The 15,146-nt window shown below is 36.9% G+C and overlaps 1 protein-coding gene across 1 annotated transcript in view; it reads right to left on the reverse strand.

Annotated features, from left to right (window-relative positions):
- Positions 1-15,146, reverse strand: part of LOC128641732 (zona pellucida sperm-binding protein 2-like) — a 61,523-nt gene that overhangs the window by 30,843 nt on the left and 15,534 nt on the right. Inside the window, exons 6-13 of the mRNA XM_053694257.1 lie at positions 13,855-14,030; positions 12,547-12,720; positions 12,000-12,093; positions 11,729-11,910; positions 6,945-7,064; positions 4,952-4,961; positions 234-403; positions 75-166 (exon numbers count right to left, since the gene is read on the reverse strand). Coding sequence (XP_053550232.1) covers positions 75-166; positions 234-403; positions 4,952-4,961; positions 6,945-7,064; positions 11,729-11,910; positions 12,000-12,093; positions 12,547-12,720; positions 13,855-14,030 — 1,018 coding nt within the window. The remainder of the gene's footprint in view (positions 1-74; positions 167-233; positions 404-4,951; positions 4,962-6,944; positions 7,065-11,728; positions 11,911-11,999; positions 12,094-12,546; positions 12,721-13,854; positions 14,031-15,146) is intronic.

The following is a 15,146-nucleotide window of genomic DNA, read 5'->3' on the forward strand; positions in this document are numbered from 1 at the left end:
TAAAGGTCATTTTTTAAATACCAGAAGCTGGAGGATATTTATACGGATTTATTTATGCATATACAAACACCCACCTGTACTCACTGTCTCTCGATATTATAGATGGTGGAAAATCTTTCCAGAGTGCATGAATTTCATTCTCATAAATGGCTTTGTTGCCTACAAACTGGGATGAGAAATTTACGAGTTAAATCTTGTGAAGTCAAAAGGAAATACAAAAATTGTAGCCTTACCTTTATTGTAGTTCCACATTCGTTTAAAGGTACATGGAAGGTTAGTTTGTCACTTGAACTCACAGTTGGTTGACATCTACCGTCTCCCAACCGCACGGAATTCAAATCCAGATGAGGGAGGGTGGCTGTAGCGATCACTTCAAAGTTCATGTATGCATCAGATGTACACACTGCGTCTGCAATATGAATGGAATTTTATTTTTGAAGACCATCCTACAAAATCTTGATCATTACTGGAAAGATTTAGGAACTAGGGTTGCCACCTGTCTGGGAAAGACCCGGACAGTTCATGTTTCAATCTGTGTGTCAGGGCTCGAAGCGGAGTCAGGCAGTTCTGTGGGAAACCGCCACAGCCAAAAAAAAAGTTGACGTGGTGCATTTGCAACATACTGCTCGTGAGTGAGGTGGAAAGAGTGAGAGACTGTGTGGAGAAAGAATGAGTGTGGAGAAAAAGAGATAGAGAATATCTATGTTTGTGCTACTATACATAGTTTGTACTCAGTGCAAGAGTGTTCGGGTTTGGCCTGAACTAAACCCAACCACCAGGAACTCCGTTTTAGTAAAAAAAAAAAAAAAAAAATGAACGCTCAATACCAGAAAGGCGCTACTAAGGCAAAGATTAACATGAATAAAAATTAGTGCACATGTATGCAAGATAAGAAAGCATAATTTGTTTCCTACAAAAATTGTTTTTTGGGACAATTATTAAAAAACAACAACATTAAGATAGGAAAGGTTGCAGAATGAATAAAATAAATAATGCAGGGTTGCTTAGAGGGATGGTAAACACCTTTATTTTAGTATGACATTTATATTGCAAAGGTTTTTTTTTTTACTACAGAACTACTTTATTTTGCCCTGTTTTTGTGTAATTTCGTTCTGAATTTTATTATATATTTTTTAAACAAAAACGTACAAAAAAGGACCTTTGATATATACTGAACCCAATGTTTTTCCTTTCATGATTTAGATACAGCAGCAATTTTAAGCAACTTTCTAATTGACTTCTATTATCATTTTTTCTTCATTCTCTTGATATCTTTACTTGAAAAAAGCAGGAATCTAAGTTTACAAGCCAGCCCATCTTTGGTTCAGCACCTGGGTACTGATTGGTGGCTAAATGCAATCTACTGAATCAAAAATGGGCTGGCTCGTAAGCTTACATTCTGCTATTTCGAATAAAGATACCAAGAAAAAGCAAATTTGATGATAGTAGTAGTAAACTAGAAAGTTGCTGCTCTGTCTAAATCAAGAAAAAAAAAAAATATGTTTTCAGTATGCCTTTAATGTGCCCCCCACCCAAAAAAAAAATAATGGATAAGCATCAATCGTCTTAAAACTTTGCACACTAAATTTATCGACCAATCAAGCCTATTCTAGAAGTTTTATAAGTACTGGATTCCCAAACTACACAAAGCACATTTTTTTCTTACCAATTTGTCTCTAAACTTTGCCCAAGACAAGTTTATAACAGCCCAAGCCTATTCTAGAAATTTCATGAGTTATTACTTCTCATACAAATGTTAAAGGGACACTGAACCCAATTTTTTTCTTTTGTTATTCAGATATAGCATGCAATTTTAGGCAACTTTCTAATTTACTCCTATTATCAATTTTTCTTCGTTCTCTTGCTATCTTTATTTGAAAAAGTAGGCATCTAAGCTTTTTTTGGGTTCAGAACTCTGGATAGCACTTTTTTATTGGTGGATGAATTTATCCACCAATCAGTAAGGACAACCCAGGTTGTTCACCAAAAATGGGCCGGCATCTAAACTTACATTCTTGCATTTCAAGTAAAGATACCAAGAGAATAAAGAACATTTAATAGGAGTAAATTAGAAAGTTGCTTAAAAATGTCATGCTCTATCTGAATCACAAAAGAAAAAAAATTGGGTTCAGTGTCCCTTTAAGCCCATTTTTTTGTGGTGTTAAATTTCGCACAGATTAGAATCAATTAACTGTTTCTTAATGCACAAAAATCAAAGTTTGTCACTGCAAAAATCCATTATTGAAGATTCATAAATTTTATTTTTCTCCCTGCAAAATGTATCATGTTAAATAGATTTTTAGGGTGCTTAATACAGAAATGACCTTTAACTAATTTGCCACCACATTTTCCACAATACAAATTTGTGGCTGTACACAGCTAAACAGAAAATGTCAGCCCTTTATATTCAACTGTTTTTATTTTCAAACAGGAGTACAGAGAATGCAGTTGTACATATATGGATGCTAACCACCTCCATGAAGGAGAATACACGGTTTACCTCATCAGCAGATATACGGTCAAACAATGCTGATAGTTTCACATTTTTAAAGTTAGCATTATAGTAACAACAGACCCAGGTTAAGACTTCCCTTGTTCCCAAATATAGAAGATGTCTGTAATAAAGTCTTGTTTACCTATGAAGGTATAGTGTATTTTTTCTAAAGATACGATATGGTCTACTTCTTTCACCCACATGTGTAGACTTCCAGAACCTAGGTATTAGGCGCTTGGCGTAGTTAAGCATACACCGAAATAGCATTCTTCGGTATAAGCAGGATATAGGGGGAGTGTCATGTAGTAAAATCATACTAAGAGAGTGATATTGAGCCCTAATGTAGTGTTGATACATTTGTTGGAAGGGGCATGACCACCAGATATGTGAAAGGGTTCCCGTTCTCTATGCTGGAGGCACTGTGGTGGGAGGAGTTTGGGTATATACTATGGAGTCGGTGCGGGGTTAGATTCCATCTGGATAGTAGCTTGTAGTTCATTCCTGCGAACACTAATGAGAGGGATGATATTTTGGTTTCCACAAAAATGTAACTCCATTGAGCTTCAGTTAGGGCGAGACCAAGTCCTTTTCCCCATTTAGATATATAAGAAGGTTGTTTGGCAGGGTATGAGCCTTTAAGTAATTTGTAGATGATAGAGATGTGTAATGTCAGCCCTTTAAAAAGAGACAAAACCAACATTTGTTCATTCATGATTTAGATAGAATCTAACATTTTAAATAACTTTCTAATTTACTTCTATTAACATATTTTTTTGTTTTCTTGTTATTCATATTTGAAAAACATTAATGTAAGTTCAGGAGTGTGCACATGTCTGCAGCACTATATAGCAGCAGTTTTGCAACAATGTTATACATTAGCAAGAGCTATAGATCTCAGCACTATTTCCTGTCATCTCAGGCATGTGCACTATTTCCTGTCATGTAGTGCTTCCGGCATGTGCACGCTACCTACCTACATATCTCTTCAACAAAGAACATAAGAATTAAAGGGACAGTCTAGGCCAAAATAAACTCATGATTCAGATAGAGCATGTAATTTTAAACAATTTTCAAATTTACTTTTATCACCAATTTTGCTTTGTTCTCTTGGTATTCTTAGTTGAAAGCATAACCTAGGAGGTTCATATGCTAATTTCTTAGACCTTGAAGCCCACCTCTTTCAGATTGCATTTTAACAGTTTTTCACCACTAGAGGGCGTTAGTTCACGTATTTCATATAGATAACTGTGCTCGTGCACGAGAAGTTATCTGGGAGCAGGCACTGATTGGCTAGACTGCAAGTCTGTCAAAAGAACTGAAAAAAGGGGGCAGTTTGCAGAGGCTTAGATACAAGATAATCACAGAGGTTAAAAGTATATTATTGTAACTGTTGGTTATGCAAAACTGGGAAATGGGTAATAAAAAGGGATTATCTATCTTGTAAAACAATATAAAATTCTGGTGTAGACTGTCCCTTTAAACAAATTTGATAATAGAGAATACAATTTTTTTAAAAGCTTCTAATTTACTTTATCTGAATCATGAAAGAAAAAATGTTGGGTTTAATGTCCCTTTAAGTGAAACACTAAATGTTAAAATCTGTTTAATGTGATTAAGCACTGCATGTGCCCAAAAAATGCCTAAACATCTCAAAACTTTGCACCACATAAGTTTATATCTGCCCTAATCTATCCTAGAAATTGCCTGACTTTATAAAGTTAGTTTATATGTTGTGATTATAAAATTATTCTGCAGTTTTTCAAAAATCTAACATGCTGGGTTAGTTTGCATTGAATTAATCATCACCTTGTTTGTGGCAATTATTTTCAATAGTCAAACTTCACCTACCACTTGCTTACTTGTAGGAGCCAATCGGGCAGGGGTCAATTCCAGCGGGAACGGAGTTTCTGCGCTATTTTTGCAGGTGGAACTAAGTTCACTCTTGACAGAGAACAGAAACGCTCCAGTAAACACTACTGCTCGGAGGAGCTGGAGCACAGTCTGGTTAGAGGGATGGTGAGATCCTCTAGTAATGGGCAGTAACATCTTACAATACACTAAATGCAAGCCTGTCAGTGGTCCTGCTGTGTTATTACCCCGCACTGTGTGTAACACATGGTGCTTACAGTATGTGGCTTGCTCTGGGGTTATTTAGCTCCCCTCAGCAGAAATAGGACTATTGCACCTTTAGTGGGTGAGACTTTGTGACAGAGGAGGATTCTCAGGTCCAAAGGCAACCATTTAACCCTTCATTGGTTTTAATTTGCTTTCATTAACCAAAGTGTATAGATTATATAAATACAAATACAGTGTCAGTATAAAACAATATTAATTGTGAGGGGTGTGGAATTCTTAATTAGTTCCTACACTTGTTTTGTAGGACTTAACCCCTGCAATCTGGAATTGTTACTGAGAAAACATAGCCACTGTCATTTTGTTTTTTTCCCCATTTCCTACAAGTTGAACTCTATGGACTTGTTTTTTCCTACCTCAGACATCTATGTTGTCGCTGCGGAATCTAATTAAAGGGCCATTAAACCCACATTTTTTTCTTTAATTAAACATTCCAATTTACTTCTATTATCTAATTTGCTGCAATCTTTAGATATCCTTTGTTAAAGAAATAGCAATGCACATTGGCGAACCAATCACATGAGGCATCTATGTGCAGCCACCAATCAGAAGCTACTGAGTCTATCTAGATATGCTTTTCTGGAAAGAATATCAAGAGAATGAAGCAAATTAGATAAGTAAATTAGAAAGTTGTTTAAAATGGTATACTATCTGAATCATGAAAGAAAGAAAAAAAATAGGTTTCATATCCCTTTAACGGTCCTAATAATTACATGTAGGCAGTTTTTACATTGATTATGTAAATGCCTAAAAAAGAATAAGCGTGATTATTAAAAGGGACACTGAACCCAATTTTTTTCTTTTGTAATTCAGAAAGAGCATGCAATTTTAAGCAACTTTCTAATTTACACCTATTATCAATTTTTCTTCGTTCTCTTGCTATCATTATTTGAAAAAGGCATCTAAGCTTTTTTTGGTTTCAGTACTCTGGACAGCACTTTTTTATTGGTGGATGAATTTATCCACCAATCAGCAAGGACAACCCAGGTTGTTCACCAAAAATGGGCCGGCATCTAAACTTACATTCTTGCATTTCAAATAAAGATACCAAGAGAATGAACAACATTTGATAATAGGAGTAAATTAGAAAGTTGCTTAAAATTTCATGCTCAATCTGAATCACAAAAGAAAATTTTTGGGTACAGTGTCCCTTTAATGATGAGAAAGTAGTTAACAGCAGGCGTAAATGCTCTCTCTATAAAGTCGTGCACTTCAGGAACAAATACAAAAAGGCAGCGTCCGCAAGGTGCATTTGGCCCTTTTTGGAGCCGGATTTATTCTTGTGAAAGTGCAACACGCCAAGATTTGGATTTGCACAGATGTCAGTGTGTGGCACTTTCACAAGAATAAATCCGGCTCTGAAAGAACTCCCAAAGTGCACGGATGCAGATATCTAGTCAATGCCAACATCTGGCACTAGTTGATTTGAATTATATCTACTATAATAGCTGGCTAAACAAAAAAAAAAAAAAGTCCACAACATTTACCCGAAAGTGAGTAAAAACATTAAGCACCCCAAAACAGGCACTTAACAGGATTATAAACTCATTGAAATAAGCATAGTCAGTGATAAACCTTACTTGGGCAAAGATGCAAGGCAATCGATTGACGTTTAAGCATTGTACGGCACATTAAGATGATATAATTAAATGTTTTTGAGTTGGCAAAAATAAACATACATTTTAGTGTGTTTCATCTAAAAGGTCTAAATTGTTTGTATAGATGTGGAGTATAAAACAATATTTCACAATAAAAAAAAATTGAGTAATATTAAAAAGGTAATTTTTGTACATTAAGCGATCCAAACCTCATGAAACTTCTAGAAATGTTCTGTGTCAGTGAGGGTTGAAATTTGGTACCAATTGAGGGGATAGTAAAAAGGTCCATTAAGCACATTTTTGGGGGCGATTAATGTTCAACGTACTTTATTTGCAGTGTTGGAATCCAAAACTCTGGAAGCTTCTAGAATTGGCTTGCAAAGTGATAAACTTAGCTTGTGCAAAGTTGTGCAGCAATTGAGGTTTTAGCAATTTATAAATTAACACCCTGCACCTTTATAAGCGCAAATTGCTAACGCAAGCTCGCAGTAGCAAAAACCAGCCACTTGTAATGGCTGGTTATTTCTCCCGCGCCAGCAAATGGGCAAATTTGTGCTCCACTTGTAATCTTGCCCTAAATATTTAAGGAATTCACCTTTTTAGCTTCATTCAGCCTGACCTTATAAGTAATTAAGTTTATTTAACAGCCCAATTGGATGTATCCCCCCCCCATTTAATTCAAATAGAATGCATTATCTATAATACTACTTACTAAAAACAGGATCACCCCTTTCATAACATTCTGGGGTACTCAGCATGGGGACTACTAAGCCTTCTACACTGAAGGTCATCAATAGAGAAGGTATGTAATACCGGACACTTGCAGCTGTACGGTCAACCTGCAGAGAGAAGAGACTTCATCTTGTGCCAAGTAACTCAAAAACTCATAATATGGTATTTCTACAAACCAGTAACAAAGTCAGACAGCTGTAGAGCATAAATGAGAAAACTCAAACGCGTGTCACGGTCCCCTGATTTCACGCCCCCCTCCCCCTAGAGGGGAGTGGAAATAGAAAAGGTACAATAATATAATTGTAGTGAGATACAATATATAGTTAAAGTATGTCAAAATCAAACATGGTTCAGATAGAGCTTGAAATTTTAGGACAGATTTCAATTTAGTTATGTCATCAATGGACTTTATTTTCAAATGATACTACGAACACTTAGGTATGCTCAGAAGCATCAATGCACTACTGGGGACTAGCTGCTGATTGGTGACTGCTCTTATATACCTCATTATTGGCTCACCATATGTTCAGCTAGCTCCCAGTAGCTAACTCCTGCAAAGGCATTAAATCTAAAAGTTAAACAAATTATATACAAGTAATCAGGGGTCAAGTCCAGTGAGAATGCATGGGAACGGAGTTCCTGCACTATTATTGCAGGAGGTTCTAATTTCCCCCTGGACAGAGAACAGAAACACTTCAGTAAACACTGCTGCTGCTGGGTGGAGCTGGAACACAGTCTGGTTAAATGGATAGTGAGATCCTCTAGTAATAGGCAGTAATACTAAATGCAAGACTGTCAGCGGTCCTGCTGCGTGATTACCCCACAATGTGTGGAACACACAGAGGCCTACTTATCAAGCCGTCAACTTGCTTGCATTCGACGGCACCAATACGCTCGCCTAACATCGCCGCCTCTGACCTGAATACGTTCTTCAAAGTTACCAAAAAAGCGGTCAAAAAGCCGCACACCAAGTACGGGGCGATGAGCAGCGGACTGAACTAAACAGTCATCAATCTCGCTGCTATTCGGCTTTTTCACAGCTTTATTTGTATACTGTCACTAAACACCCACACTATACTACACTGTTTTACCCCTATCCCGCTGCTCCCGGACCCCACCGCAACTAAATAAAGTTATTTAACCCTAAACCGCCACTCCCGGAGCCCACCGCCACTCTAATAAACGTATTAACCCCTATCCCGCTGCTCCCGGAGCCCACCGCCACCTACATTATATTTATTAATTCCTAATCTGCCACCCCCTACACAGTCGCCACCTATATTATACTTATTAACCCTTAATCTGCCACCCCACCACCTACATAAAATGATTAACCCCTATCCCACCACAACTAAAGTTATTAACCCCTAAACCTAACAACCCGCTAACTTTATATTATATATTAACTCATCCCTATCTTATAATTTAAGATTAACTTCAGAATTAAACTATTTTAAACTAATAATTAATCTACACTAATTTTTATAATCAAATTACATTAAACTATATTAAATTAATAATTATCTACCCTAATTACATTAAACTACAAATTAAACTATATTATATATTTAGAAACTTAACCCTACTCAAATAATTTAAATCTAAAAAAATTGCTAAGTTACAAAAAAAAAAAACACTAAATTACAAAAAATAAAGAAATTATCAAAGATTTAAACTAATTACACAAACTAAGGGCCCTATGAAAATAAAAAAGCCCCCCCCCCAATAAAGACCCCTAACCTACAATAAACTACAAATAGCCCTTAAAAGGGCCTTTTGCTGGGCATTGCCCCAGAGAAATCAGCTCTTTTACCAGTAAATAAAAAATAGAAACAACCCCCCCAACATTAAAACCCACCACCCATACAACCAACCCCCCCAAATAAAACCCTAACTAAAAAAACCTAAGCTCCCCATTGCCCTGAAAAGGGCATTTAGCTCTATTGCACCCAAACCCTAATCTAAAAATAAAACCCACCCAATAAACCCTTAAAAAATCCTAACACTAACCCCTGAAGATCGACTTACAGTTTTGAAGATCCGACATCCATCCTCCAAGAAGCCGGCAGAAGTCCTCATCGAAGCCAGGAGAAGTCTTCATCCAAGCGGCCGAAGACTTCATCCAAGCCCACAGAAGTCTTCACCCAGACGGCATCTTCTATCTTCATCTATCCGGCGCGGAGCATCCTCTTCTTCCGACGACTCCCAACGAATGAAGGTTCCTTTAAGTGACATCATCCAAGATCCAATCGGAATCTAATGGACACCATCTTGGATGACGTCACTTAAAGGAACCTTCATTCGTCGGGAGTTGTCGGAAGATGAGGATGCTCCATGCCGGATGTCTTGAAGATGGACCCGCTCCTCGCCGGATGGATGAAGATAGAAGATGCCGTCTGGGTAAAGACTTCGGCCGCTTGGATGAAGACTTCTCCCGGCTTCTTGGAGGATGGATGTTGGATCTTCAAAACTGTAAGTCGATCTTCAGGGGTTAGTGTTAGGATTTTTTAAGGGTTTATTGGGTGGGTTTTATTTTTAGATTAGGGTTTGGGTGCAATAGAGCAAAATGCCCTTTTAAGGGCAATGCCCATCCAAATGCCCTTTTCAGGGCAATGGGGAGCTTAGGTTTTTTTTAGTTAGGGTTTTATTTGGGGGGTTGGTTGTGTGGGTTTTATTGTTGGGGAGTTGTTTGTATTTTTTGTTTACTGGTAAAAGAGCTGATTTCTTTTGTGGCAATGCCCCGCAAAAGGCCCTTTTAAGGGCTATTTGTAGTTAATTGTAGGTTAGGGTTTTTTTATTTTGGGGGGGCTTTTTTGTTTTCATAGGGCCCTTAGATTAGGTGTAATTAGTTTAAGTCTTTGATTATTTATTTTTTATTTTTTTGTAATTTAGTGTTTATTTTTTTGTGTAACTTAGTGTTTGTTATTTTTTGTAATTTAGTTATTTTTTAGTGTAGATTTACATTATTTAAGTAGGGTTAGGTTTCTAAATATATAATATAGTTAATTTAATTTGTAGTTTAATGTAATTTGGTATAACAGTTAAGGTAGATTAATTATTAATTTAATATAGTTTAATGCAATTTTAGTATAACAGTTAGTGTAGATTAATTATTAGTTTAATATAGTTTAATTTAATTCTAAAGTTAAGCTTAAATGTATTATAAGATAGGGATGAGTTAATATTTAATATAAAGTTAGTGGGTTGTTAGGTTTAGGGGTTAATAACTATTTAGTTGCGGTGGGCCCCGGGAGCGGCGGGATAGGGGTTAATAACTATGTAGGTGGTGGCGGCGGTGTAGGGGGCGACAGATTAGGGGTTAATAAGTATAATGTAGGTGGCGGTGGTGTCGGGGCAGCAGATTAGGGGTGTTTAAACTCTGGGTACATGTTAGGGTGTTAGGTGTAAATGTAACTTATTTTAGCATAGAAATCAATGGGATATCGGGCAGCAGCGAACATGAGCTTTCGCTGCTTTCAGACTCCCATTGATTCCTATGACATCCGCTGCCTCCAGGGCGGCGGATTGAAAACCAGGTACGCTGAGCCGGAATAGGGGCGAGCGTACCTGGTATAAATTTGATAACTTGCAAAAGTAGTCAGATAGTGCCGAATTTACATTCGGAACATCTGTAGTGACGTAAGCATCGATCTGTGTCGGACTGAGACCGGCGGATCGTATGTTACGTCACAAAATTCTACTTTTGCCGGTCTGTAGGCTTTGATAACCAAGGGGAATCAGGCTCGCCACAATTACGTTGCGGAATTCCAGCGTATTTGCCGTTGACTGATTGATAAATAGGGGCCACAGTGTTTACATTTCTGCGTGGCTTGTTCTAGGATTATTTAGCTCCTCTCAGCAGAAATAGGACTATTGCACCTTAAATGGGTGAGACTCTATGACAGAGGAGTCTCAGGCCCAAAGGCATCCATTTAACCCTTCATTGGTTTTAATTTGCTTTCATTAACCCAAGTTGTATAGATTATATACCTATAAGTACAGTGTGTACATACACATATATACACCTGTCAAGTCCAAAGTTATTTATTTTTATTTATTTTTTTAAATATTGCCAGCAATAGTCTAAAAAGGTACCAACATCTCTTCTGGATAGTGTGGGTTTACCAATTCCATCACTTAAGACATCTATGGAGATGCGCAGTAAAAAATCAAGTCAGATATAGATCAAACTCTAAGCTGAGGGTGGGATGATATTATTAAATATTATAATATTATAATAATAATAAACTTTACAGCAGAATTTTGGATTGCACTGGAGCAGAACGAACACAATTTCTCTCATTGCGCTATCCATTTAAAAGTATAGGGGATGCTCTTTCGGGCGTGTTAAGATGCTCTGGCTAAAAAAAATTAACAATCCACTTTTAAATTCCTGACTTGTGTGTTTGTTTGCACAAATGATCTAGCACCCTGTGCTATAGAATGCGCTCCACTTGTTATCTAGCCCATAGTGCTCAATACACGTTCACACTAATACTAAACCACTGGTTTTCAAACCTCTCCTCAGGCCTCCCCAACAGGACAGGTTTTCAGGATTACCATTGGATGAGAGCCGGTGAAATAACCATGGTTACTAATCAGCTGATTATTTCACCTGTGCTCCAGTTATGATATCCTCTAAATGTGGCCTGTTAGGGAGACCTGATGACAGATTTGAAAATGTGCTGAACCATTAAGGTTTCATTTTGACTTTCATGTTCCTTTTATCTTCAAGTGAAAAAGTACTATGCCTTTATGTAAGCCGATCTACCTGTAGAGTACTCTTTTTAATAAAAAGATGGATTCCACCTCGTGTGTCCACAGCAATTCCATTTGTTTGGAGAACAGACGTCGTCATGGGAAGGTCTATATTATTTAGAGATATACCTATTAGGGTACTGCCGAAGTCTGGAATCAGAATAGTCATGTGTGTTGCATTGCATTGGGGAGGCCCTGGAAGAAAAATTACAGTTTAAGAAAAAACATTTGCTGATGTCTCTTGAGGGGAAGGATTAAAGGAAGCCTATCCCTGAAATATTTACCTGTGCAAAACATTGTTGCGTCGATTATGATATTTGGTGAACGATAGCGAGAGGACAGGTGAATGTCTCCCAAATATAAAACTTGGTTTTCCATCTACATCAAAGTAAATCACATGTTTTATTACAGAAAATTAAATTCCGATTGTCAAATTTTATGTTTTGATACACACACATTTATCTCTTAAAGGGACACTCAAGTCAAAACTAAAAAAAGTTTCATGATTCAGATAGAAAATTAAATTTTAAACAACTTTGCACATTTTGTTAATGGAAGTAAATTGGAGGGTTTTTTGTTTGTTTTTTTTGTTTTGTTTTTTAAATGTTTACACCTTTTAAATCACCAGCTCCTACTGAGCATGTGCAAGAATTCACAGAATAAACTTATATGCGTTTGTGATTGGCTGATGGTTGTCACATGATACAGTGGAAATAAAACAAAATTTTCGAACAAATTTCAAAGTTATGTCTACTACTCATTAGACGTACAGACTATTGCATTGGCTTTGCAAATCTACTGTATATACTGGTCCTTTAAATATGAGCTTACCTTTAATACTTTTATACCAGTTGCATGGAGAGAAGCGGTGAGAATCAGATTAGATGGATCACTAGTCAGTGTATAACCTGCTTCTGCAGTTTGGGATGCATTTAGTTTCAAGGTCCTTGTGTCATCTGTTACAATAACGATCCAATAAGAGGGCTCGACAGGAACAGTCAGCATCTGCAAGAACATGGTTAAATGCGTTTTAACAAGTTTACCTACACACTCAGTGTGGGAAGTTATCACTACTAGTTTATTATCCATGGGAGTAGAGGGGGGGGGGGGGGTATTAGTAATCCACTAAAGTTAAAGATGGGGAGGGAAGGGTCAATATTTTTAATTCTTTTTTTAAAACAGTTCTGCTGCAACTTTTCACTTGTCTAGGTCAGGACACACACGCCAAAAGGTTCTATAAATCTGTAAAAACTAATTTTGTAAGAAAAGGAGGGGTCCATTGTTTTTCAGTCCAAGGTTACACAGCTTGAGTTAGTTTATCTTATCTCCTCTGCTGTGGCCAATAGGAGACACATGTGTTTGCTTGGCCAGTGTAGTAGCTCATTTTGTTGCAGGGTTAAAATTTCAAGAAAAAAAAATATTTTTAGAATTAAAATTACAGAAAAAAGTAATCAATAGATAAAATATTGCAAAGTTTGTTTTTTTCACATTAGATATTTTCTATGAGGAATTAAAAATTTTCCTTTAAAGGGACAATCAACACAAAAACTTTATTAACGCCTTAACTACCCATTCTCTAGCTTTGCACAACCAACATTGTTATATTAATATACTTTTATAACATGTAAACCTCTAAATTTCTGCCTGCTTCTAAGTCACTACAGACAGCCTCTTATCACATGACTATTAGCTTTTCACAACAAGAGACTGATAGTTCATGTGGGTCATATACATAAAATTGTGATCACACCAATGGGTTGTGGATGACTACACCGATTGGCTAAAATGCAAGTCAGTCAATAAATAAATAGCTGTGTGATCAAGAGAGGCTTAGATACAAGGTAATCAGAGGTAAAAAGTAGATTAATAGAACCATGCTGGCTGTGCAAAACTGGGGAATGGGTAATAAAGGGATTATTTATCTTTTTAAAAGTATAAACATTTTGGAGTTGACTGTCCCTTTAAGAAAAAGAATGACAAATCTGTGCAAAAAAAAGGAGCAGCACGTAGTTATTACTTACCCCATTGCTGAGGCCAGTAAGTTTCCGCGATATTCTTACCTAGCATGGAAGAGATGAACAGCGATTACAGACCTAGCACAGCATCTCCCTACAACGTTTTGATAAGTAAGAGACTTACTGACATGAAGTCCTTTGTACAAGTTACCAGAGATCCTTCCAATATCTGATCTGACTGGACATCATTGCAGACAACCGTGTAGGAAGCATTCTGCTCTGGAGACATAGTGAGGTACGCCAAGTGCAAGATGCGTTTCCCCATCTGTTTTGTGAAGGGGGGGGGGGGGAGAGACAAGCCTATTAGTAGGAAAGTTTACAGAGAAGGCAAATAAAGAATATACAAAATGTTATCAGTGAATACAGGAAATAAAAAACAACAAATATAAACAGTACACTCTAAATAGTATTCTTTCTATATACATGATAGAATTTTATTTTCATGATTCAGATAGGGCATGTCATTTTAAACAACTTTCCAATTTACTTTTATCATCAATTTTGCTTTGTTCTCTTGGTATTCTTAGTTGAAAGCTAAACCTAGGTAGGCTCATATGCTAATTTCTTAGACCTTGAAGGCCACCTCTTTTCTGAATGCATTTGGACAGTTTTTCACAACTAGAGGGCATTAGTTTATGTGTCATATAGATAAACATTGTGCTCACGCACGTGGAGTTACCTTGGAGTCAGCACTGATTGGCTAAAAAGCAAAGCCAAAAGAACTGAAATAAAGGGGCAGTCTACAGAGGCTTAGATGCAAGGTAATCAGAGGTAATTGTATTAATATAACTCTTGGTTATGGGTAATAAAGGGATTATCTATCTTTTTAAACAAACATTCTGGTGTAGACTGTCCCTTTAAGGACTATTCACGGATGGGGTTCTGCACTATCATTAGGCAGCCAGGGATTGTTGCTTTTTTATAAAATAAAAACATTTGAAGAGCACAGAAGTGATTAAGGCATTATGAGAAAGAACGATCCTTCAATGACAAACCTTAAAGGGACAGTCTACTCAAGAATTGTTATTGCTTAAAAGATAGATAATCCCTTTATTCCCCAGGTCTGTATAACCAATAGTTATATTAGTATACTTTTTACCTCTGTGATTACCTTGTATCTAAGCCTCTGCAGACTGCCCCCTTATTTTATTTCTTTTGACAAACATGCATTTTTGCCAATCAGTGCTGGCACCTGGGTAACTCCACGTGCATGAGCACAATGTTATCTATATGGCACACATGAACTAATGCCATCTAGCTGTGAAAACGGTCAAAATGCCCAGTGATAAGAGGCGGCCTTCAAGGGCTAAGAAACATATGAGCATAGGTTTGGCTTTCAACTAAGAATACCAAGAGAACAAAGAATTTGACTATGAAAGTAAATTGGAAAGTGGTTTAAAATTACATGCCCGATCT

The sequence above is a fragment of the Bombina bombina genome, chromosome 11, assembly GCF_027579735.1.
Source record: "Bombina bombina isolate aBomBom1 chromosome 11, aBomBom1.pri, whole genome shotgun sequence".
NCBI lineage: Eukaryota > Metazoa > Chordata > Amphibia > Anura > Bombinatoridae > Bombina > Bombina bombina.